General features: G+C 56.5%; 2 protein-coding genes across 13 annotated transcripts in view; one reads left to right on the top strand and one right to left on the bottom strand.

Annotated features, from left to right (window-relative positions):
- The first annotated feature begins 349 nt into the window (after positions 1 to 349).
- On the top strand, positions 350 to 22,769 carry ST3GAL4 (ST3 beta-galactoside alpha-2,3-sialyltransferase 4). Of its 10 annotated transcripts, none has more exons than XM_037409947.1 (13): positions 4,978 to 5,433; positions 11,405 to 11,474; positions 17,575 to 17,706; positions 18,255 to 18,333; positions 18,898 to 18,967; positions 19,488 to 19,568; positions 19,683 to 19,780; positions 20,140 to 20,200; positions 20,445 to 20,540; positions 20,635 to 20,824; positions 20,926 to 21,069; positions 21,169 to 21,312; positions 21,764 to 22,769. In XM_037409947.1, the coding sequence occupies exons 1-13, from the start codon at positions 5,255 to 5,257 to the stop codon at positions 21,848 to 21,850; spliced, it is 1,431 nt and encodes a 476-aa protein (XP_037265844.1). In that variant the 5' UTR covers positions 4,978 to 5,254; the 3' UTR covers positions 21,851 to 22,769. The 10 variants fall into 10 exon arrangements, with proteins under 10 accessions (XP_037265850.1, XP_037265849.1, XP_037265844.1 ...); XM_037409946.1 differs by having other exon boundaries at positions 18,898 to 18,979; XM_037409952.1 differs by lacking the exon at positions 4,978 to 5,433 and adding an exon at positions 356 to 380 and having other exon boundaries at positions 18,898 to 18,979; positions 20,926 to 21,312.
- KIRREL3 (kirre like nephrin family adhesion molecule 3) overlaps positions 22,395 to 24,036 on the bottom strand; it is a 342,462-nt gene continuing 340,820 nt past the window's right edge. For all 3 annotated transcript variants that reach the window (XM_037409940.1, XM_037409941.1, XM_037409942.1), the window contains one exon: positions 22,395 to 24,036. In XM_037409940.1, coding sequence (XP_037265837.1) covers positions 23,593 to 24,036 — 444 coding nt within the window. In that variant the 3' untranslated portion in view covers positions 22,395 to 23,592.

Below are 24,036 nucleotides of genomic sequence, written 5' to 3'. Positions count from 1 at the left end.
CGGTGGGGAAAGGTTTGCACTAAAATTTGCTGGTATTTGGGGGGATGCGTGCCAAGTTTGGGGGGGGGGGGGGGCACATGCCTGAGTCCCCCTGAAGTCTGCCCGCGGCCGCAGCGCTGTGATTTTTGCGGGTCCGCTGGGGATGCGGATAGGGGGGATGCGACCCCCAGCACTCCGCCGCCGGGGGATGGGGGGCCCGGGTGCCTCCAGCTCCCGGGTTGCTCTTCCCTCCCTCCTCCCTCCTCCCTCCTCCCTCCCTCCCTCCATCCGCCGCCCATCCCGGCCGTGTGCGCAAGCGTGCCCGCTCCCGCCGCCCAGCCCGGCCGGCCCCGCATCCCGCCCCGGCCCCCCGCATCCCACCGCCCCCCGCCCGCCCCATGGTGAGTCTGCCCAGCGCCGGGTCCTCGGGGTGCGCACCCCCCGCCCCCCCTCCCCAAACCAGCCGCAAAGCAGCGGTGGATCTGAGCAAAAAGAGGGGCGGGGGGTGGTGGTAAGGAAAAAGCACTGTAGCTGATTTGGGGGGGGGGTCTGTGGAAGGGGGGGGGGGCGGTCTGCGCTGGGAGGGCAGCAGGACAGGCAGCGCTGCCCGCTTTGAGGGTCCTAGGCAGGGTTTGCATGGGGGGTGCAAATAGGGGATAAGGGGAGACACCCCCCCGTAACCCAACCTTGGACCCCCACCGATGCATCCCGCACCGTTGGCATCGATGCCCTGGGGAGCGGCACGCAGCAGAAAGCGGCTTTATTTCTCTCTGTTGTTTATTTATTATTTTTTTTTTAAATTAATAATTTTCTAATCAATGTAACTAGTTAGCGCCTGAAGCGTGGTTGAGCTTCCAGGTGGTGAGGCGTGCGTGGGCAGCCCCTGCTCTGGCAATGCCCATCCGCGATCCCCGGCAAAACAAAACCCCAGCGTCTCGCCGGGAAAAACCGGCCTTCGGCATCGTTCCTGCCCTGGCCATCCCCAGGGAAGGCGAAGCCACCCGGAGACCCCCGGCAAGAAAGTTGCTGGCATCACCTGATAGCCTGTGGGGGGCTTCTTTCCATGGGTACGTGCGATATCAATGCCCGGTGTAAGGAAGGGAAAATCCTCCTGGAGGCCCTGGCCAGGGGGGAACGTGCCCGGTGTCGGCTCAGGACAGGAACGTTCTCCCAGCGGTGCGGGCTGAGGAGGATTTGTTTAAGTGGTCCAGGCTTTTCTTTTTCCATTCCTGACCATCCTCTTGACTGGTTGACGGATGCGCTTTGGTAGCCTGGTGATCCCAAAGGGGTAGGAGGGACCGATCCCAGTATGGACAGAGCTGCCGGGAACAGGATCTGGGCATCCTGGTACAGGATACTGATAAACCCCATCCCACCCCATCGCGTGCTCCTGGAGCCCTCTTCTCCCATGGGATGGGCTTGTTCCTGGAGGGAAGGGGAGGATGCTTGCCCCCGGTCAGCAGAAAAAGGACCAGCTGGACTCTTCCTCGTTGATCTTTCAACTTCAGATCTTTTGCAGGGTGAGCCAATGGGGTTTTATTGTTTTGGGGAGCCGAGAACAAAGGAAAATCTTCCTCCGGGTGCTTTTTTGTGCTCCTTAGCTTGGATATTGGGCATGGGATGCATCCTTCCCCACTGGGTTAATAGAGCGATGCCTGTGCAGTCTGTTGCCTGGTGGATCGGTGCTGGGCTGCTTGGTGACTGCGGTCCCCATCTCTTTCTTAGTGAGATGAGCTAATTAAATTCTTGTGGCGGAGCTTTTGGGAAAGCCCTGCTGAATTTGCCAGCCTTCTCCACTGGGCTCTCCCTCCAACTGCTTTTGGAGAGGAAGAGGCTGGTGGCAGACAGAGGGATTACCCAGGCTCTGCCACCTGCCTTTCCGTGGTGACGGCAGGGCTGGGTGACACGGGACAGACACTTTGGGCAGGGCAGAAGCCTGGCTTGATGACGGAGCTGGTGATTTTAAGTGTGCAAGGAGAACCTTCTCCCTTTGCTTAGTGAGGGGGCTGGAGCAGGTGAGGGGTCCATTCTGATCACTGCTCTTGGTCTGGCACTTTGGGGTCAAGGATCAGCCGTGCAGGGGGATGCGCTGGGACTGGTGGCTGCAGCCAACTTGCATCTCAGCTCTGCAAAATGAGCTGCGATTCCCATTGCATTGTGATTCCCATTGCATTGCAATTCCCGCTGCATTGCGATTCCCACTGCATTGCAATTCCCTCTGCATTGCGATTCCCGTTACATTGTGATTCCCATTGCACTGCAATTCCTGTTGCATTGCAATTCCTGCTGCATTGTGATTCCATTGCATTGCGATTCCTGTTGCATTGCGATTCCCATTGCATTGTGATTCCATTGCATTGCGATTCCTGTTTCATTGCGATTCCCATTGCATTGCGATTCCCATTGCATTGTGATTCCCGTTGAACTGATTCCATTGCGTTGTGATTCCCGTTGCATTGTGATTCCCGTTGCATTGCAATTCCCGTTGCATTGCGATTCCCATTACACTGTGATTCCTGTTGCATTGCAATTCCTGCTGCATTGCGATTCCATTGCATTGCAATTCCCGTTGCATTGCGATTCCCGTTGCATTGCGATTCCCATTACACTGTGATTCCCATTGCACTGCAATTCCTGTTGCATTGCAATTCCTGCTGCATTGTGATTCCATTGCATTGCAATTCCCGTTGCATTGCGATTTGTGCTGCATTGCGATTCCCATTACACTGTGATTCCCATTGCATTGCAATTCCTGTTGCATTGCAATTCCTGCTGCATTGCGATTCCATTGCATTGCAATTCCCGTTGCATTGCGATTCCCTCTGCATTGCGATTCCCATTACACTGTGATTCCCATTGCACTGCGATTCCCATTGCATTGCGATTCCCGTTGCACTGATTCCTGTTGCATTGTGATTCCTGTTGCATTGTGATTCCTGCTGCATTGCGATTCCCGTTGCATTGCGATTCTCATTGCACTGTGATTCCCGTTGCATTGTGATTCCCGTTGCATTGTGATTCCTGCCGCATTGCGATTCCCGTTGCATTGTGATTCCCGTTGCATTGCGATTCCCATTGCATTGTGATTCCATTGCATTGCGATTCCTGTTGGATTGCGATTCCCATTGCATTGTGATTCCCGTTGCACTGATTCCCGTTGCATTGCAATTCCCGTTGCATTGCAATTCCCGTTGCATTGCGATTCCCATTACACTGTGATTCCCATTACACTGCAATTCCTGTTGCATTGTGATTCCCATTGCATTGTGATTCCCGTTGCATTGTGATTCCCGTTGCATTGTGATTCCTGTTGCATTGCGATTTGTGTTGCATTGCGATTCCCATTGCATTGCGATTCCCATTGCATTGCAATTCCCATTGCATTGCGATTCCCGTTGAACTGATTCCCGTTGCATTGCAATTCCCGTTGCATTGCAATTCCCGTTGCATTGAGATTCCCATTACACTGTGATTCCCATTGCACTGCAATTCCTGTTGCATTGCAATTCCTGCTGCATTGCGATTCCATTGCATTGCGATTCCTGTTGCATTGCGATTCCTGTTGCATTGCGATTCCTGCTGCATTGCAATTCCCGTTGCATTGTGATTCCCATTGCATTGCGATTCCCGTTGCACTGATTCCTGTTGCATTGTGATTCCTGTTGCATTGCGATTCCCGTTGCATTGCGATTCTCATTGCACTGTGATTCCCGTTGCATTGCGATTCCCGCTGCATTGCATTGCATCACATTGCAGCTCTCCATCGCACATGCCGGGTCCCAGCCTGGAAGGAGCTGAGATCCTGAGTGGAGGGTTCGGAGGTGTGCTGATCCCAGGAGATGCCGCCTCCAGCTCTGGTGCTGGCTGTCCTGCAGGCATGAGGTCTCCTTTTCTCACCCTGGCTCCTAACAACGTGTCCAACCTATAATGAGCTCCTAACATCATTATAAGCTATAGGATGGGAGCAGCGTGGTTTGCCGGACCCTCCCTAACCCCTGTGCTTGCTTATCTGCATCATTAGAGGGCTGTTTGCTCCTCCAGCTCCAGGCCATGATTTAATAGCGACTGCTACGGCAAGGCACTGAATCCCACAGAGGGCTCAGGGCTCTGCAAATGTAAATATAGGAACAGGAACGATCTGTTGATGCTAATTTTAAGGGATGTCCACCATGGAGATCTGTGAGTAGGGTGTCTTCCAGAGCTGGGACCATAATGGTGACCAGAGCATCCTCCTGGTCCCTAGCCCACCCATGGAGTGAAAACCCACCCGTGGAGTGACAATGTCTATTTAAGTCCATTTTAAACTCTGGAGCAACCATAGTTACGCCTCCAAGCCTGTCTTTTTATAGCTTGTGTCATCCTCGTGCTTGCAACCAACATCAGAGGTGGGTACCAGGCTGCAGGATGTGGGAATGCCAAGCCCAGCTGCGGCAACACTGGGGTCCTCTGCATGCCTCTTTTTGGGGGGTTTCAGCTGGCAGCAATTCTCAGGTTGAGTCCCAACGATTAAAACTAATTATTTGGCGATATCTCTAAATCCCACATATCCTGTTGCTTATTCTCTTGTATAAGGCGATGGTCCCATTGCTTTAGCTTCAAATATTTCATCCTGGTTCGGGCTGGCCACGAGGAACCTGGTTCTCAAGAGCTTTTTCTATCGTACTTTTTAAAAAAATAAAATTATTTTATATTACTTTTTCCCCTTTTGATTGTTTTCTCTGAGTGTAGCATGATGGCTGTGTGAGGAGTAGGGATGTGGTCCTCCTGCACAGGATGGCATCCTGGCTTCACCCGCATTCCTATCTCCTTCACCCCAGGCTGGGAACCCCAGGCTGGGGCCAGTGACCCCTGTGTGACGCTGTCGGGGACACTTGCACGAGTGGTTGTGATTTTGCAGTGAGAAAAGGAAATGATCTGACACTTTCACGCTGCTCTTTGCAACTTCTGGTTCTCTTTTTTTGGAATTTCTTTTTAACCTCCCCTCGCCCTCCTCTCACGCTTGGACACCGGTGGCTTCTCCCTCCGCTGGCCACAATCCTTGTGTTTATTGAGCTTTTTCTAGGAAAATCCGGTGTTGTCTCGGGAGGGAAAAAGAGAAAAGAAACAAACCCCAGTTCTTGCTAATCTCTTGCGTTTCCAGCTGCTGACCCCTTGCATGTGACCGGAGTTGGGCTGGAAAGTTTCTTCGGAGGAAAGAGAAAGGATTTGGCCAGTGGGGAACGGCAAAACTGGAGAAGGAGCTACCCTCCATCCTGGTTTTGCTTTGGCCTGGCGGATGCTCAGGGTGGTTTTGGGCTGGCACGGGCTGCGGCTCCTCTCCAGGATGTGTTTCGCTGTATGCCCGAGGCCACCAAGCTGCAGCGCCAGCATCACCGGCAGACGCTGCTCCCGGCTGGTCCGGCTCCGCCGTGCCACAGATCGGTGCAGGACGGGGACCAGTGAGCCGCTGGGAAGGTGGGTGGGAGCGATGGAGGTGGGGAGGATGTGGGTGGGTGCTTGCTTCGGGGTCTTCGGGGCGTCATGGGGCTGAAGGTGGCAGTTTTAGGGGAGTGGGATTCGGTGGGCACCGGTGGATGGGGCCAGATTCTGCACGTCCCCTGGGGGTCCTGCCCTGTGATGAATTGCTTTGGCACAAAGAGATGGGGTGCAGGTTTGCTGGCATCGCTTTGGTGGGATGCTTGGGACTTCTTGAGTGCATAAGCTGCTGTGCAGGTGGCTTATATTAATTATGGTGAAAATTATTTATATAATATCGATGTGGGTGTTAACATGTGGTCAGGTATTTTTGTTTTGATTATTGGTTTATTATTATTAATAAATAATTAATCATTATATGGGTTTTGATACGTGCTGGCCATGCGAAAGGGCACAGTGGAGCTGCAGTGGGGCACAGCCTGCCTGTGCTGCTGGCTTGGATGATGGAGGCCACCATCCCGGCATGGCACACGTGCTCTGCCAGGGTGTCCAACGGGGGTGGGTTTGACCACCCATGGGTGCTGCTGGTCCCTGTTCCATGGGATCAGGGATGGCTGGAGGGAGCCGGGGGCTCCCTGCTGCATCAGTCCCTGGTGGGGGACCACTCTGTCTAAGCTAGGGTGGCATCCTCCATCGGCTCTTCGATGCCATCCCAAGGATGCTCCTGGGTTTGCTGAGCTGCTGCCGCTCCGTGATAATCATGGGATGCATCCCGTGCTGGCGAGGGATGCTCAGAGGTGGGGTGCAGCTGTCCCAGGGGTGGATGGTGCAGGGGTGCATCGTAATGCAAAGCAAGACAGTTTTAAACAGTGCAGTGCCAGAGGAGGACTCTCCTCCCGACACCACGCCTGTAAAATTATATCAACAAATCTACAGAGAGATTTCTCATCTTCTTTGGAGTTGTTTCGGGGTTTTTTTAATTGCAAATCAGAACCAGCCTAAATCACAAAGCTGTGTCTAGGTAGGACTAGGTGGGGAGCTGGCTTCCTTTCCTTCGCTATTTGCAGATTTAAAAATATATGTGCTGAAGCTCGGGGTTTTTTTTCTTAATCCTGAGTTTGTGAAGGAGGCTTTAACCTGAGCTCACGCTGCTGGAATTCCCCGCTGCGCCTGGGAGAGGCTCCTCGCCTCCAATCGCTTCCAGATGCTGTTCCTGCTCCGGCTCTTCCCCTTGCAAAATGTCTCCCCCAGCTCGCCGGCAGCCTCCACCAAATTTTCCCGGCTGGATTCAGCTTCCTGATATCTGGCCAGGCTGAGTCAGGCGAGCCTCAATTTTTTTTTAACCAGGGTGTGATGCCGGCGGTGAGAGGTTGCAATGTGCCCCGTGGCCTTGCACAAGCCGGAGCTCCGGCTTTGGATCCTGCGTCAGGTTCTGAGCCGCTTGCAACACTTTCGTCGGGTGTTTTTTTTAAGTTTCTTTTTAAAGAGTATATATATGAGCTGGGATAGAGTTTGGGGCTTGGGGTCCCTGCCCGCATTGGCGATGGGGCAGAGCTTCCTTGAGCCCTGAAATGGGGGAACTGGGGCAACTGAGCCAATGTAATGCAAAAGCAAGAGGATGCTTTAATGCTGCAGACCTGCTGCTTTGGTGCTTTGCTGATGTTGGACGCACGCTGCCAGCCGAGAATCCCCACAGCAGATAACAGAACACCCCGGTCTGGGGGTTAAACCCCCGTCCTGGCAGCTCCGTGGCCGTCAGTCTCATGCGACCCCTCTGGCGTGGGCTCCGTGGGCTGGGATTGCGTGTTATGAGGATGGATCCAGATGGGAAGGGAGGAGAGTGGTGGGGCATCGTTGGGGGGAAAAATGGGGTGGAAAGTGAGGAATAAGGGGGAAAAAATGCAGAGAGAGGCGATGCAAGTGGATTGGGGGGATGCGGGACTGAAGGAGTACCAGGGTGTGGGAACAGTGTCAAAAATTAAGGAGAGCAAAGGGGTTTAGGGGTTAAATATGACACTGCCTTCCCTGTGCGGGGTTGACAAGGTGGCCACCAAGGGCTGGGAAGGCCTCGGGCCCACCCCTGTAGGATAACCAGCGCTGCTTCAAAACAAAAAATAGAAGGGGAGAAAAAAAAGAATCACAAAGAACTGTCTGTTGGTTCCCATACGTGCTCAACAGGTTTCCCTCCCCGGCAGGGTCTGGGTAGGGACCTCTGGTATTTGGGACTGGGGGAGCTGGGGGTGGCCTTGAGCCTGGCTTTCAAAGTGTGCTATTTACGCAACAAAACCCATGCAATTCGTCCTCAGAAGCATTACCCCAGGCTCTTTTTCCACTGCCTTGTTTTGATCCTGTGCGGCTTTGATGCCGGCAGGGTGGGAAGGTACAGGCAGCTCCTGATGAAGGGCTGGAGGAGCTGGGGGGGCTTTTGCAACAAAAATATGGGTGAACACAAGGGTTTGGTGCCCCAGCACTGTGTTAGGGTAAGGGGATGGTAAAACCTGCCCCAACGCTTGGTCACGCTGCATCCGCCAGCGAATTTAGCATCCTTTAGCGTCCTTATGGTCCTTCAGCGTCTGCCATGGAGCTGGGGCTTCCCAGGCCCTTTTGCTACCTAATTAACAAAGTCGCTGCTTAATTCTGACTGCATTTACAAGTTAAATTGACAGATTATCTGTATTATGCAGATGTATATTTAAATCTTAATTATTTAGTTGCCTGGCTTGCCTAAATGCATGGGGTGTCTGTAAATCAGCGGCTTTAAGCCTGGGGATGGTCTTCTCTTGAAAGCACAGACTTTTGCTAAGGAATAAACCCAAAATAGGCTTTTTTTGTCTGATGAGTGATGCTAAACAGCCCAGCTTGGAAGCAGCCACGATTTCTCATGTCTATTTTTTCCTTTTTTTATTTTTGGGGGGGTGTTTGTTGCAGGAGGCTTGTCCTTAAATAGCAGTTATTTATTTTTAGGTCGATCGCTGCTTTGGATAATCCGGCTTGGCTGGGCAGCTTTGCTTTTCTTCCCATTCTCAGGGATTGAATAGAAATAGATTTATTAAATTATTTTGGTTTTAATAATTCAATACATTTAAGAAATGATTAATAGAATAAAAAGCCAGTTGGGATGGTGGATAGGAGTTCTGCTGGTGGTGGCTCTTCCGTGCTCTCCCGGCTGGGGAGCATCTGTGGGCTGCTGGGGTGAGGATCAGTAGGGAAACCTCTACCGAAAAGTCACATCCCACACCAGAATTATACCTTTGGCTTGGCTGAAGGATGGTTGGGAAGCGGCCAGATTATCTCCTGCTAAATACCTGCCAAATGAATAAGCTCCTGGTCCCGGGGCGATAGCGATTGGTGTGACGTGAGGGATGTGCCAGGCTTGGAAACACCTTGCTCCTGCCGAGTAGAGACAGTTTCTCTGGAGGAGGAGGATGAGCTCACCTGGATTTTAATCCCCTCCCAGCCTGGCTTTTGCTCTGTGCCCCCTTGGGAGGTAATTTTATCCGAGGGAGACTGGTGCCGGCGATGGAGCACCGACGGATGGATGGACGGATGGCTGCCTTGCTTCAGGTCTGGCTGCTGGGAGGGGGAGAAACGCCATTTCCATCTTCCCCTCCTATTTTAACAGCCCCCAGGGATTCTGGTCCTCAGTGGGGAGGATGCTGGATGGGAGGGATTCAGCAGCTGGTCCATGCCCAGTGCCTATCTGCTCTTGCCTGTGCGTGTCCCAGAAATGCCTGTATCCCCTGGGGATGCTCTTGTACCAGGGCTGAGCCCCTCAAGGGACTGGTCCTGGCTGGCTTCAGTCTTTAATAGGGGAAGGGATGTGGCCGTTGGGTTTTCATTTTTTTCCACCCAAAGCCACGAGCATCCCGGAAGGGAGACGTCAGGGAGTGAGCACAAGGTGCCTCTCTCCCCGCCTCAAATGTTGAAATTGTTATTTAAATGCAGCCTGATAGGCAGGAGGGGAAACTGAGGCAGCGTAGCTGGGAGCGTGGGAAGGAAAAGGAGCAAAGTTCAGCTTGTTAAGGTTTTTTTTGAGGGTTCTGGGGTACGGGATGTTAATTTCCTGCTGGGATCAGCTGCTGGATGGGTTGAGCCACCAGTGGCAAGTGGTGGAGATGGCAGCCCTTGACCCAGCGGATGCCTGAACTGTGACGGGTTTTTTCCCTGAACCTTGGGCTGGGAACGGCCGATTGCGTTGGCTGCTGGTGGTGGGGGACCTCTCAGGAAGCTGGAAAACAATCCTGGGGAGACCAGCAGCCATCCGGCTCCTGGCTCTTCCAGTTCAGCTGGAAAGACTAGCTTCAGGCAAGACCTCGGATCCTCCCAGTGGGGCCGATGCACTTTAAGGGATCCCGGTCTCCTACTCATCCAGGGCTGCATCCTCCTCCTCGGAGGGCTGGGGGGATGCTGGGGGGAAGGAGGCATGCCCTTGCCCACCCCCAGGCAGCTCTGAGCATCCCCATCGTTATCTATATGCGCAGGGGCTGATGCTGTGCCATGAAGTGCTTTAGCAGGAGCTCCCCGGGGAGAGTTTAACCTCGTTAGCGGATCCTATAATTCATGGCTCTAAATAAAAAGGCTCCTTGTCGAAGGTGATGTTGGATGCTCCAGTGGATTCCAGGCTGCTGGAAGACCCCGGTGCAGGAAGGTGAATTTTTTGGGCACTTGCAGAGCAGCCCCAGGTGTGTTTGCCCCAACCCCTCGGGTTTAATTGCTCCCCTCAGCAAATGGTGGATGTAGGAGAAAGCAGAGCTGCTTTGGCTGGAGGGGGAAGGTGTGGCACTGGGATGGAGCCATCTCTGGGCATCTGTGGACAGCCTCATCCCTGGAGAGAAGTACCAGCTTGGAGATACTCTTTTTTGGGGTTTCTTTCCCCTTCCCTTGCATAGAGACATACCCTCTTCATTAAAATTAATGGGGTATTAAGAGTCAGGCATGCCCTGGGGAAGGCTTGCACCGGCTTGGCACCCCCCAGCATCTCACCTTTACTTCCACTAGCTGGAAGAGATGGAGAGAGGTAAGGAAATCTCCTGCCCTTCAGAGTTTCCCCTTGGAAGCAGCTTTTCTGCCAGGGCTTGAGCACCAGCTGTGGAGAGAGCGTCCTGGTCACCCTCCTCTATCCAGATCACCCTTCCTTGCACTGAGCCGGGCTGAGATTGTTCCTCACGTGGTTTTTTTGAGAGGGGAGAACTGTGACTCCTGCTATATCCCATCCATCCCACCAGCACAAGAGGGAAGAGCAAAGCTGGCTCCTGACTGCTAACTGAGATAGCAATGGACCTGCTTCACCTGGGCAGCTCATTCTCCACCCCACCCTGCTGCTCGTTAGTGGGGTAATTAAGCTGAATGCAGAGCAGCTGTCCTTGCAGAGAGGTTTTTCTTTGTGAGGCAGCATGGCAAAAGGGTTTCTGTGTGCAGCAGCTTCTTGGCAGGGTTTTTCCTTCCCCAAATTGTAAGGATGTTACAGTGCCAGGCGAGGATGTGTGATTTGGAAACTTTTGGGAGAAGAGATGCTGGAGATGTGGGATTAAGTAGCATCCTTTGTGCAGGAAGGTGGTTGAGCTGCAGAGCGTCCCAGGGTGAGCAGAGCTGTGCTTTTCCTTGGACAAGGGCTTGCTAAAGAATTGCAGCTAAAAAGGTGCACTTCCTAAAACTCGGAGTGAGTCATGGAAGGGGATTTTGGTGGGGCAGGCGAAGGGGCGCTGAGGAAACCTGCGGCGAGGTCTGGGCTCTGAACCACAGCACCTCCTTAACGTGCTGCTAGAGCAGGAGGAGGTGGGTGGCTTTGCAGAGAGCAGACATCCTCTGTGACATGTGATGGCTGACAGGGGCCCTTCTGCCAGTCCCCTGGGGCTGCTTCCCCCTCTGGGCTTGGAGCTGCCCTGGCTGGGATCAGGAGGGATCCACCAGATCCTCGGAAAGTGGAGGGCTGCTAAGCACAGCATCCCTTGCGTGCTGCCGGTGTGGGTTGCCGTAGCCCTAAGGATGTTTTCCCTTTTCCCTTTGCCAGGGGAAGAGAGGACGGCCTCGCGGATCCCGCCGAGCTCCTGCCTGCTCTGCCTGGACCGAGAGGACAGACCGTAAGTAGCTGTGACCTCCTGCCAGCTTACTGCCACCCTGCTGGGGACTGGCTTCGGCTTCTCCTGCTGCAGGGGATGCTGGAAAAGGTCTCCCCGAGATGAGAATCTTCATCCCAGCGTAGCTGGTGGGGTTAACAGAGCATCGAGGTGGTGCTGGGGGTGCAAAGTGCTTTAACAGGTTATTTTTAGGATATTTTTCTCCTTGGCTGTTAACATGGGAGGAAAGAGCAGGGAAGATGCACAAGTGTAGGGACAGGGGTGTAAATCTGTCTGGTTCACCCCAGATGTTCTGGGGCTGTGGGGCTTGAGCTCAAGGGTTGAGTTACTCTGGGGGTTTGGCTACCCCAAAACCAGCCCTTTGCTGGTGCGAAGCAGGAGGTGTGGAGGAAACGGGGGGAAACCGCAGTGCTGTCACAGCGGAGGCAGTTAAGGTGGCCCTCGGAGACTTGCAAAGGGCGTAGCGACTGTGCAGGCAGCTTTTGAGCCCCCCAAAGGCAACCCAATCAAAGCCACTGGGGATGGTAGCTGCCTGCGGGATAATTGGGCTTTGGTGCTTGAGAAACCCTTGATTTCCCAGTGCTTTTCCCTGGAGCGCTGGGGTTGGATCCAGGCATTGCTTGAGTTTGGGCTGGAGCATCTCGGTGATTTAGTTTTTTGCCTCGCTGGGCTGTTTGCAGCCCCACTATAAGGGAGCAGGTGCTCCCTGCGGATCTTTCCCTGCCGCTCCTGGGAGAGCAGGCGGTGGGGGGAGGCTGCCTGCACCCCCAGCTTGCTGCCGTCCCCTTCCTGCTGCTTTTTTTGGGGGCGGTTAGACCAAAGCATGGGTGCAAAGCTGCCCTTGCCGCCCGCATCCCTGGGTGTTCCCCGAGGATGGAGGTGCCATAACTAAACACAGCAACGAGGTGACGGTGACAGCAAATGGAGACTAGCTGGGGCAGGTAGGAGGAGGGGGCAGCCGGATTGTTGCTGAGGGCTTAGTGATGAGACCCCACGGGTGTAAAATCATCGCTGGTGGGTGTCCACCCTCATGTCATTAGCGTGAGGTTGTCCCCCTGTAGGTGGCACAGCTCTCTGGTGGCTTGGCTATCACCTCTGGGTTGTAGCGAGCCACATCTGGCAAGAAAAGGTCTTTATTTTTTCAAATAGGATAAGAGTGATTAAACTTATATAAATAATAATACATAACCTATAATAATGCAGCCTAACACCCCGAGGAGGAGCCCTGTAGCTCCTTTGATGGCATGAGGTTATCCTGGAGGCAGGGGGTGCCCAGGTAGATCCATGCAACTGGCGTTTTGGGGCCATAGAAAGGGATTTGGGTCCCATCCCTGTGTATTTCCTGCTGTAAGGATTAAAAAAAAAAATTAGGGAGAGAGGATAGGATGGTGGCAGCGCTCACCTGGGTTGGGTTTCAGCTCTTGAGCTGAACATTAAAACCAGCAGCGCTGTGGAAAGGCAGGGTTTTATTCTGGGGACCTGCTGCTGTGGATGTACTCGCCCTGCCTGAGCTTGTTTGCTGTTGCCACTCCAAAACTGTGCCCTCGTCACAGGTGAATGTTTTGTTAAGGCTTACATGCCAGTGAGGTGTTTTTTGTCCCCTATCATAAATATTTGGCCAGGTTATTGTATGCCTAGGATACCATGGGCTAAGGAAACAGCACTACCTTGCCTATTAAGAGGCAATTAAGATTCCTTTAAAGTGACTCGCAGGGCTCTTAGGATAAATGTGGGTCTTGGTGGCCTGGGCTTCGTCTCTGCGCCCTAGATGGGGTGGTGTTTGGTGTCAAATGGGACTGATTTTGGCAGTGCCACGTCCTCATGACCTCCTGCGTTCCCCCCACCCACTGCACTTACAAGTCATGCTTGTGCAATTGCTCTGCCCTGCTGTTTTCTGACTACTGCAGGCAGCCCTGCCTGCACCTGCAGCATCCCTGGTCCCCCGGCCCCGCTGCAGCATCTCCGTCCCGCTGCAGCATCCCTGGTCCCCCGGCCCCGCTGCAGCATCCCTGGTCCCCCGGCCCCGCTGCAGCATCTCCGTCCCGCTGCAGCATCCCTGGTCCCCCGGCCCCGCTGCAGCATCTCCGTCCCGCTGCAGCATCCCTGGTCCCCCGGCCCCGCTGCAGCATCTCCGTCCCGCTGCAGCATCCCTGGTCCCCCGGCCCCGCTGCAGCATCCCTGGTCCCCCGGCCCCGCTGCAGCATCTCCGTCCCGCTGCAGCATCCCTGGTCCCCCGGCCCCGCTGCAGCATCTCCGTCCCGCTGCAGCATCCCTGGTCCCCCGGCCCCGCTGCAGCATCCCTGGTCCCCCGGCCCCGCTGCAGCATCCCTGGTCCCCCGGCCCCGCTGCAGCATCCCTGGTCCCCCGGCCCCGCTGCAGCATCTCCGTCCCGCTGCAGCATCCCTGGTCCCCCGGCCCCGCTGCAGCATCTCCGTCCCGCTGCAGCATCCCTTGGAGGGGGATCACATCCAGAGCCTGCTGCCTTTTGGGCTTGTGACAGAGGTTGTTTGTAGTGCTGCAAGGTTTTTTCTCCCTGCTGTGGGTCTTGGTTTTCTTCCCAGCTTGGGGGAAAAAAAAAAATCCCCAAGCACCTGGAGCTTGCAGCAGCCAGGATGAGGAACGTTTGGGATACCAGGCTGAGGATTTGGGTACCTTTGATGCTCTTCCAAGCCCAGGCAGTGCCTTGAGTTGGCTGCGTCCTTTCCCCAGAGGATCGCCCCCGGCCGCCTCCCAGGTTGTGTTCAGGCTTCGGCACGTGATGGTTTTGCCGAGGCAGGATGCGGCTGAGCCGGTGCGGGGGGTAAGCTGGCATCTGTCAGGCCTCCTCCGGCAATCCCAGCCCTACCGCATGGAGAAAACCCGTGGGACGGGGGCTTGGAAGATCCTGGGGTGGTAAACTGCTTCTTTGGGGGGTCAGGCCTGGTTGTTGTCCTCAAAGTGGGGTGCAGGGTCTGTCCTGCTGGTCCCAGCAAAGCTCCATGTGCCCTGAAGGCTCGGGAGAGATGGTCCGGCTGGAGTCGAAGGGGTCTCTGCTGTCCCAGCCGTCTGTCCATCTCCCTTTGGTTCTCACTGCCAAGAATGAATCCTTAGGGACTGCCAGCTTGGGTGTGATCCCCTTCAAATCCACCTCTCTCCCAGTTAAAAATAAATGCACAATTTTGGGGGATGAACGATCAGAGAAGCTCATTTTTTGATGAGCATCCTTCTAGCCCAGGGAAGCTGGATCGGGCAGCGAGTGGCTCCATGGACATGAGGGATGGGGTGATGGGAGCATGGGAGATGTGTCCTTGCCTCATGTCATGCTTCGTTTTCCCCAATCCATGAGTTACCATGGAAACATAAAAGTACTCAGAGCTTTTGCTGCCTTGCCTGTTGGTCCACGGATGCTTTGCCGGGATGGCAGTGGGTGGCTGGGATCACCATTTGCCCATGCTGGGATGGAGTGGGGGGATTTATAATCACCCCCTACCCTTGTGCTTGCTCCGTGGCTTTAAATGCATTTGGGTTTTTTGTTTTTTTTTTGCCCAGAGGTGGGCTGGGAGCAGCTTGGCTGAAATCTGGAGATGCCAAAGCCGTTGAGGCCATGGAGGGAGATGGGGATGGATGGAGACACAGGGGCGGGCTCCTCAGAGGTCACCACACAGCAGGAGTGTGGGTTCCCCTGGTTGCTTCTGGCATCTCATGGGGGCTTTCCCAGGACATGGTGAAATTTGGAGGCAAATCCCTTCTCTGGGTCCAAGTGAGACGGGGAAACTGAGTGAGGAGCTTCGTCGCGGCTGCCTCCGCAGCATCCCAGGGATGGGGCTTTCCTGTAACACCTGGCTTGGGAAGGAGGGACCTGATTGGGAAGACGGGGCAGCAGCAGTAATGCTTTTAAGTCATTTATGCAGCGATAATATTCAACCCAGCGGAGCTTTGGAGGTGTGTTGCTCAGACATCAAAGCAAGGGGCTTTTTCAGTTGCTTCTTCCAAGTGTGGGGAGCCGAATCTGCCTGGGACTTTCCCCCCAGCTCCAGGGCTTGGCAGGGGAGGCGATGCCCTGGACCGAACCGGTGGGAGCGGCGGTTGAGGCACGTCTGCATCCCTTCCGTGGGAGGGGCAGGTGCCAAATCTCTCTGCTGGATGGGGATGCTGCGGTGGGGGAACCATGGAGGATGCTGCACCGGGGGATGCTGTGGTGGAGGATGCTGCGGTGGAGGACCAGGGGGATGTTGTGGTGAGGGATGCTGCCCTGGGGGATGCTGGTGGAGGACCAGGGGGCTGTCGAGGTGAGGGATGCTGCCCTGGGGGATGCTGTGGTGGGACAGGGATTCTGCAGTATCTGAGGATGCTGTGGAACCAGGGATGCTGTGGGAACCAGCGGGATCCTCTGGCATCACTCCCTCCACCAGCTCCGTGAGGACGGTGGGAGCTGGCTCCGGGAGTTCAGACCTTCCTGCTTTAAGCAGCCGCTCTGGTTTGGGCTGCGGATCTGGTAGCACGAGGCTGGGGGGAGCTTGAATCCATTCCAGACGCGCCTCCCCCTTGGCCTGGGCGCGGGGGCAGCCTGGGTGTGCTCTGTTTTGCTCTGCATTCCCCGAACGCTTCACTAAACAGCGTTCATTTTCCTTGGAGATTATTAACTGTGTTTGTCTTAGATAAATTTTGCATCAGGCCCAGCTTGTGCGTACAAGCCTGGGAAAAGATCATAAAGCCTTTAAAAAAAATATTTTTTTTAAAAAAGTTGCTATGTGAAGGCAAACACCGGGGGTGAGAGTGGATTTTCCCAGTGTCTTGAGCCGACAGGAGGGGTGAAGTGCACTTGGTGGGAAGCTTGGCTGGGTGATTTGGTGCTGAAGGAGAGAGCTGGGGGATGAATTTTGTGCTAAATTCGGGTCCTGATGCCCGGCAGCACCTCAGCCCTGGGCAAATGGGTGTGCTCAGGCCCCCTAGGAGCATTGTCAGCCTCCAACTGTGGTGGCAGATTTCCCCTTGGGGACTTCTGTGGCTAGTCTGGCTAGGGAAAAAAAAAAAAAACACCAAGAAAACACAAGCTGCTCTTTTCTTTCCCCAAATGTAATTTATTTTCAAGCAGCTGTAATGTATAAAGGGCTGAGACCCACCAGCTCCTGTCCCTGCTTGCTCCAACCCTTGAAGCTGCAATCCTGAGTTTAATCTTCCCTTTCCTTCCCAAGCCAGGAGGGATTCCAAGATCCAGAAATACCGATGCAGGTTGAGAACTGGGGTGTAAATTGGGGGGGGGGTGGGGGGGTGGTCGGTGGCTTTTGCTTCCCCATCGTGGGTCTCCAGGCGATGGCAGGGCTGTGCCTGGGCACAATTCACCGGGAAGGGGTTTGATATCTGTGTTTTATGGAGGAGAAATGATTCAGGGGGAGATGGGCACTTTCCCGGGGTACCACCTCTCCTGTCCCCACCCCTATCCCCATCCATCCGCTGTCGGACAGACACAGCTTTCTTTGCTTTGTATCCTGTCCCATTGCTCGTAGCGTGGTTTAATTGACCTTAATTCCCTTTTAATTGTCCTTCCTGCCTTTCTTAATTAATTGCCCTTCCTGCCCTTTTAATTTCAGGAGCCTGTGTCGAGGAAGGGAAGAGCCTGGCTCTGACGGGACCATCTTTGGTCCCATTTTTCCTCGTTCTTGATCCCATTTGCTCCCCCAAAGCGCTGCTCTCAGCTCACGCTCAGCTGGGCGAGGACGTGGCCCTGCCGGGTGGCAGGTGTCATTAACAGCGCTTCGTTAGGCACCCGCACACCCTCCCAAGGTGACTAATCTCTCGGGGCCAGCATTTTCATCGCCCAGCCTGGGCGTGCACCTTTCCTCTTGGCTGGGCATTTAATACCTCCTTGCCCTCTCCTCCTCCTCCGGGACATGGCTGGTCCGGAGAGGGGAGCAGCTGGGTCGTGGTGTGACAAAGCCAAGCTCAGCTCCGAGCTGGGCTCCCAGTAGGATTCATCCTCAGGGAGCAAAGTCTCTCATGTATCCCAAAATTTCTCCCACCTGGTAAGTTAATTTTCCACCCTGGCTGTGTTGTGCGGTGGTGGGATGGGGCTGAGCTGACCCCGGGGTGGCTCCGACCAGGGCTCTTTGCTGCCTTATTCCAGGAGCAGGAGGTTTTGGAGGAAGAAAAAAGTCGTCCCGTTTTCCCGGCCGGCATTTGTGTGAGCATTAAGCTTGTGGCATCCCCCTTTCCTGGGGCTGGGATGGTTGAGTTGAAGGCGTTGGAGGTTCCCCAAGTACGTGGTGCTCTTTGCTTTGATCCCACTGGGCTGCTCCTGTCCTTTCTGCCTGGCTCGGTGGTGGCACCTTGGGCTTCGGATCTGTGGTGGCTGGTTGGCTGGTGCTGGTTGGATGCTTGAGCCAGGGCTGGGCTTAAAATCTCCCCCCAAGTCACCGCCGTGGGCATTGGTTTGGGTGCTGCGGGGTTTTGCAGCAGAGACCCAAGTGGGGGCTTGTTTTTCTTCTTTAACTCTTTTTTTTTTTTTTTTTTTTTTTTTTTTTCCTTTGGCATTTAACCTGTACGGCTGAGGCTCCTTGGGAACCGTGGCCGCTTGCCTGGCTTTTCTAAACTCTGTGTAAATCAAACCTTCGGCGGTTGCAGGGTGGAGAAATGCGAATTTAAATAGGAAAAAAAAAATTAATTCCTTGGGGAACCCTCACACCTGCTCGTTCACAGGTGCAGATGGGGCAAGCGGGGAGTGGTGCCTCTTGGATGGGGCTTTCGGGGATGGCTCCGATGGGTTTTGACCTCATCTGATGCCTTTCCCTCTTTTTCCCGCTGCAGGTGACCAGCGGCAGCCGCGATGAGAGCTCCGGCCCTCGCCTGATGCCTCTCCTGCTGATAAAAATGCTCAACAAGTCTCGTGAGTCCCATGAGGGGGTCCCGTCTCCCTCTTTCCAAGCGGGGATGGGGGTCCCGGGGGATCTGCATTTGGCAGTTGGGCTTTGGGGGTAGGATGCCGCTTTGCTGCGGCTCCAGTGGGGTGATGGAGTATTGGGGGGGGACCATGGGTGAAACTGTGGCCGGGAGGGTGATTTTGGGGGTCCTTGATCCAGCGGGCTTGGGGGTAGAAAAATAGGATGGAGGCACCCGGGAAGAGGGATGTGTTTGCGCAGCCTTTGGCGCAAGGTGGATGGGAGGGAATGGCACGGCAGCCTTCGGACCTGGGATAAACCAGCCTGGTTCCATCCTGGAGCTGCTCCTCTGATGGGACCGTGCCGGCCAGCCAGGCCCTCGCCTCTCCCGGGGCCGGGGGGGTGTGTGTGGGGTGTGGGGGGCGAAGGCTTTGCCAGGGATGGCTCTGCAGTCCTGAATCTACTGGGACATCCGCACGGCGCTGCAGGGCCCCAGCATCTGCTTAGACCCCAGGGTACCAGCTTGATGGTGTTTTTCTCTTCCCCCCCCCGCCCCACCACTGGGCACGCAGGAGGGAAGATACTCGGGGTGCTGGCGCTGTTTCTGGTGATGGTTTGGTACTCGATCTACCGGGAAGACAGGTACACACAGCTGTGAGTGGCTTTTATTAAAGCTTAAAGGACCTCCTGCCCTTCCCTTCGGAGGCATCCTCCCGCCCGTCCGGCGCAGGGATGCTGGAGCATCGTCTGGCTGGATCCTGGGGATGGGGGAGCTGGCAGCATCCTCGCCTGCTGCCGGAGGAGGGGGACACGGCGTGTGTTGGCTCTGCGGGGTTTTTGCCAAACGCCGGTGTTTCCCTGAGCTGGGGAGGAAGGGAAAACCCCCTGGTCTTCCCAGTCCTGCGATGCTGATGGAGACTGGGAAAGCGGAAAGCGTGAGCTCCATGAGCAGGGCAAGAGAGACCTCTTCCGATGCAAGGCTGCAAGCCCAGCAAATAAAAACCCAAAGGGAAACCAACCTTGCATCTGGTCGGCTTGGTGCTGCCAGAATCCGCCCGTGGGGGTGCCAGAGCCCCCTTGGCCAGGAGGGGGATGCAGAGGAGCCAGGCTTTTTTTTTTTCCCTTTTTTTTTTTTTTTTTTTTTTAACCTCTTCCCTTACAGCTTTTATTTCCCCGTGCAAGAAAACAAAACGACTTGTCCCCTCGGGGAGGTGGAAAAGAAAGCGTCGCAGCTCATTGGGAAGTGAGTATCCAGGTTGGGAGCAAGGAGAGGGGGGGATGCAGAGCCAGGACCACCCCCCCTGCCCTGTGCTGTCTCCCCCCATCCTGGTCTCACCGGCCCTTTGCTCCTCGGCAGCTACACGAGGGACCACCCGCTCTTCTTGCAGCTGAAGGATTACTTCTGGGTGAAGACGCCGTCGCTCTACGAGCTGCCCTACGGCACAAAGGGGAGCGGTAAGCCCCGGCGGCACCCGCGGTGGGTTTCTGTCCATCCCTGCAGCCTCCTCCCTGGGGGTTTCAGCTTGACTTTTCTTTAAAAACAGGTGCAGGTTGATTTTTTTATTTTATTTTATTATTTTTTGGGGCGGGCCACACACCATTTTCTCCTTCCCAGCAAGCTGTTTGCTTGATTTTTAGGCTTTGTGGCACGTAGCTGCTTGCCCCTGGCTGCGGGTGGGCCAGGTTTTAAAGGATTCCGTGCGCAGATCTGGTGGGAGCTGGGATTACTGGCAGGAGACCTGCAGGGATGGGGCAGCACCCAGGGCGTTGTAGCAGGCAGGAGCTGCCTTCCTCACCTTCTCCTTGCTTTGCAGAAGACGTCCTCCTGCGCTTGCTGTCTATCACCCACTACTCCCTGCCCGAGAGCATCCAGAGGTAACTCTGGGGTGGGTTTAGGGGCTTTTTTTGTCTTTCTCTTCAGCGCTGCTCTCGCGTCGGGGGGAAACGTGGCCACTGTGGACCCAGAATTTGGCAAAACGAACCTCTGCAACCCGGGGGTGGTGGATGGAGCATGGGTAGCTTTGTAGACTGGACAATGGAGGGTTAAATCTGCCCTTGGGGGTTACAACTGCCAGGGTTTTAGAGCAGGTCTGGTTGAAACGGGGCTTTTCTCTCGCAGCCTGAAGTGCCGGAGGTGCGCGGTGGTGGGCAACGGCCACCGGCTCCGCAACAGCTCCATGGGGGAGACCATCAACACGTACGATGTTGTGATCAGGTACGGCCTGGGGTCCGTCCTGCTGATCCCTCCCCGGTGCCACCCGCAGGTGGGGTTGACACCTGTGATGTCCCCATGTTGTCCCCACCCCAAGGTTGAACAACGCCCCGGTCCACGGTTATGAGCAGGACGTGGGTTCCAAGACCACCATGCGCCTCTTCTACCCGGAGTCGGCCCACTTCAACCCCAAGACGGAGAACAACCCCGACACCTTGCTGGTGCTGGTGCCCTTCAAGCCCATGGACTTCCAGTGGATGGAGGCCATCCTCAACGACAAGAAGAGGGTAAGTGTGGTGGAGAACCAGGTCCAACCCTCAACCCGCCCCACCCTTGGGGACCTACCTCTCTTAGTGGGACACCACCGGACTTCTCTATCCTCTTGCAGGTTCGGAAAGGGTTTTGGAAGCAGCCCCCATTGATCTGGGATGCTAACCCGGAGCAAGTGCGCATCCTCAACCCTTACTACATGGAAGTAACTGCTGCTAAACTGCTCAACCTCCCCATGAAGCAACCACGGAAGGTCAAACAGGTAAGGGGTGGGGATGGTCGGTCACCCTGCAGCCCCCTAAGGGGTGATGTCCTCCCCACGGGTCCCCTGGCTGTCTCCTCCTCTGCCCTCTCCCTCCAGAAGCCCACAACGGGGTTGCTGGCCATCACCTTGGCGCTGCACTTCTGTGACCTGGTGCACATCGCGGGCTTTGGCTACCCCGACTCGGCCAACAAGAAGCAGACCATTCACTACTACGAACAGATCACGCTCAAGTCCATGGCGGTAAGCGTCTGCCCCCCTCTTCTTGTCCATGTCACCAACTCCTTTTTTTTTTTTTTTTTTTTTCCCCCTGGATGAGGGACTGCAGCCCAGCAGAGCAGCGCCCTGCCTCGCTCAGTGATGCCGAGTGGCGCAGGTGCCTCTCCCCATGGGCACCCCTCGCTCCCCACCCCCCATGGGTGTTGAGATCCACCTTGGGGGTCACCATCCCCCTTCTTCCTCCCTGTAGCCCACCCTCTCCATAGTCCTGGGGGAAGAGTTGGCTCTGGTTTATGTGTAAGCAGAAGGGCTCGTGGCCAGGGAGGGTCACATCCCCCATGCCGGGGGGCTCCTCACCTCGGGTGAAGGTCGACCCAACGCTGGGGGGGTGGGATGGAAGGGAAAGGCGCAGCACCGTGTTGCTGGGCTCTGGTGTGACCCCCCCACCCCTGCTCCCCCCCCCCCCCTTCCGCAGGCGTCGGAGCACAACGTCTCACACGAGGCAGTGGCCATCAAGCGGATGCTGGAGCTGGGTCTCGTCAAGAACCTCACCTACTTCTGAGGGCAGGGGGGCTGCGCAGGGACCGCGTCCCCCCAGCCGCGTGGGGGGACAAGCTGGCACGGCCGGAGCTGGCCGAGGGCACCGTCCTCACCGCCGCCACCACCTTGCCCCGGGACTCTTGGAGCCAGCGGGGACGGAGCTGGGGGGGCCGCGCTGGACCGTGGGACCCCCGGTGTGGGGGGCAGCAGCTCTTGGGGGGTGCAGGGAGCCCCCCCGGTGCTGTGGCATCGGGGCCGGTGCCTTTTCCTACCGACGCACTGAAGCTACCAAGGACCTGGAGGGGATTTTGAGGGGGGGTGTCCCTCCCTCCCAGCAGGCCTGGGGGATGGGGGGGCAGCAGCCCTTGCGCTAGGCTTTTTCTTTCCCTTAATTCCCTCCTACCTGGACGAGAGCCCCCCCCCGAGGGGCTGATTTTGGGGGTCTGTGGACCCCTCCAGGGAGCAGAAGCCCTCAGGGGCTTGTGATACCTTCTCCCTACCCTTGTGCCCCCCTCAAATATTTAATTTCCCTCTCCCCCCCCCCCCCCCTTTTTTTTTTAATTTTCTTTCTACTCAGTGGCCCTGTCCGGTGCCTTAGCGCTGGCGCGGGGGCTCGTCCCCCCAGCCTCGGGGTCTGCCAGGGCCCTTTACGGGGGGGGGGGGGGGGGGGGGGGAGGAGGAGGGGGGGGGCAGTTTAATTTAATTAATTTAAATGCTTATTTATCGGGGAGCCTTCCCCTGGGGCCCCCACGCCACTTGTGTTGGGGTCGAGTGGCCTTGGGTGAGGGGGCTCCAGGGGGCTGACCTGTGCCTTGTCCCCAAGGTGTGGGGTCCCCTCTGTCCCCCGCGGGGCTGGGGGTGCGGGGTGGCCCTGGGGACCCCTGTGTAGGGGTGTTGGGGGCTCCTGCTGGCACCCAATAAAGGTCCTCGTGAGGCTGGGCTTGGGTGCTCCTGGGGGTGAGTGTGAGTGAGCACTGGGGTAAGTGTGAGCGCGGGCTGGGTCTAGGGCAGCCCAGTTGTGTACAGTGCTCCTGTGCCAGCGTGTCCCCATGTCCCCACGCCAGTGTCCCCAGCTGCCCCTTACCTGCTGCGATGCCCCATCGCCTGGCTCGGGCGCTGGGGTCCCCTGTGCCCATGTCCCCAAGGTGGGGACCCTATGGCGAGGCCACGGTGCACCCAGGCTCCGTGTCACCAAATGAGCTGGTGTCCTGGCGGGGTGGCCATCAGCCCAGGCGTGCCACGAGAAACACCTCTTGTATTGACCGCGGCGCTGCGATACAGCGCGGAGAGGCCCTTCCTGGGGGGGTCCCCGTCCCACCGATGTGTTTTCCCCCCCCCCCCCCCCCTCCCCATCCTGTCCCACGTGGTGGGACCCCCCCTACCCCCCCCGAAACGGACTCTATAAGTATGGACACCGAACACCAAGAAGGAAGGGAAGGAGGGGGCAGCGGGAAGCGGAGGCGAGCGGCTGGGTGGGCGCAGGGGGTGCGTGGTCAGGCCGGGGGCACCCCCAGCCCCACGGAGGGGACGGCTCCCCAGGGCTCGGCGCGTCCTCAGCGGGGTTGTGCTTGGCATGTACCGGGGGGGTGGGTGGGATGGTGCTCGGCCGGTCCCTTAATCCGCAGCCCCACTTTGGAGGGCCGGGGGGGGGTGGGGGACACTGGAACCGGCCTCTTCCCACCGCTGCTCCCAGCGGGTGCGACTTGTCCTTAGCGCGAAGCCACCGGCGCCCACGCGGAGGGTCCCGAGCATCCCCGGAGGGGCTCAAACGTGCGTCTGCATCCGCCTCTGCAGGGGCCGGCTGGGGTCTGAGTTTTGGGAAGAAGACTGGGAATGATGGGAGGAGGAGGCGGACGCCTTGCTGGCCTTGTCGAACTGCACGTAGCCGTCCTGCTTGCCGCTGCTGCTGATGCTGCTGTCGCACTGGGTGTCGAGGAAGGAGCTGCTGTCGCTCATGGAGCCGCGCTGGAATTCGCGCTCGCACAGCTCGATGGAGCTGCTGCCCATGCCCAGCACAAAGCGCTGGCTGTAGTCGTAGAGGCGGCTCTGCCCGCTCAGGGTGCTGTAGATGTTGGTGAAGGACATGCCGGTGGGCACCCGCTGCTTGCTGGCGGGGCGCAGGTCTGCCGGGCACCCCGACAGCGAGATGGTGGGGGTGGAGTGGTGCTCCTTGAAGGTGTTCACGCTGTAGTAGCCGTTGGTGGGGTC

The sequence above is a fragment of the Falco rusticolus genome, chromosome 16 (genome assembly GCF_015220075.1).
Source record: "Falco rusticolus isolate bFalRus1 chromosome 16, bFalRus1.pri, whole genome shotgun sequence".
Taxonomy (NCBI): domain Eukaryota; kingdom Metazoa; phylum Chordata; class Aves; order Falconiformes; family Falconidae; genus Falco; species Falco rusticolus.
This window is presented reverse-complemented; position numbering and strand designations above follow the sequence as displayed.

Coding starts and splice junctions, on each gene's coding strand:
- ST3GAL4 (XM_037409943.1), top strand. CDS start 5,255: ATGCTCAGGGTGGTTTTGGGCTGGCACGGGCTGCGGCTCCTCTCCAGG. Junction 5,434..11,404: donor ACCAGTGAGCCGCTGGGAAG/GTGGGTGGGAGC, acceptor TCCCTTTGCCAG/GGGAAGAGAGGACGGCCTCG. Junction 11,475..17,574: donor CTGGACCGAGAGGACAGACC/GTAAGTAGCTGT, acceptor GCCTTATTCCAG/GAGCAGGAGGTTTTGGAGGA.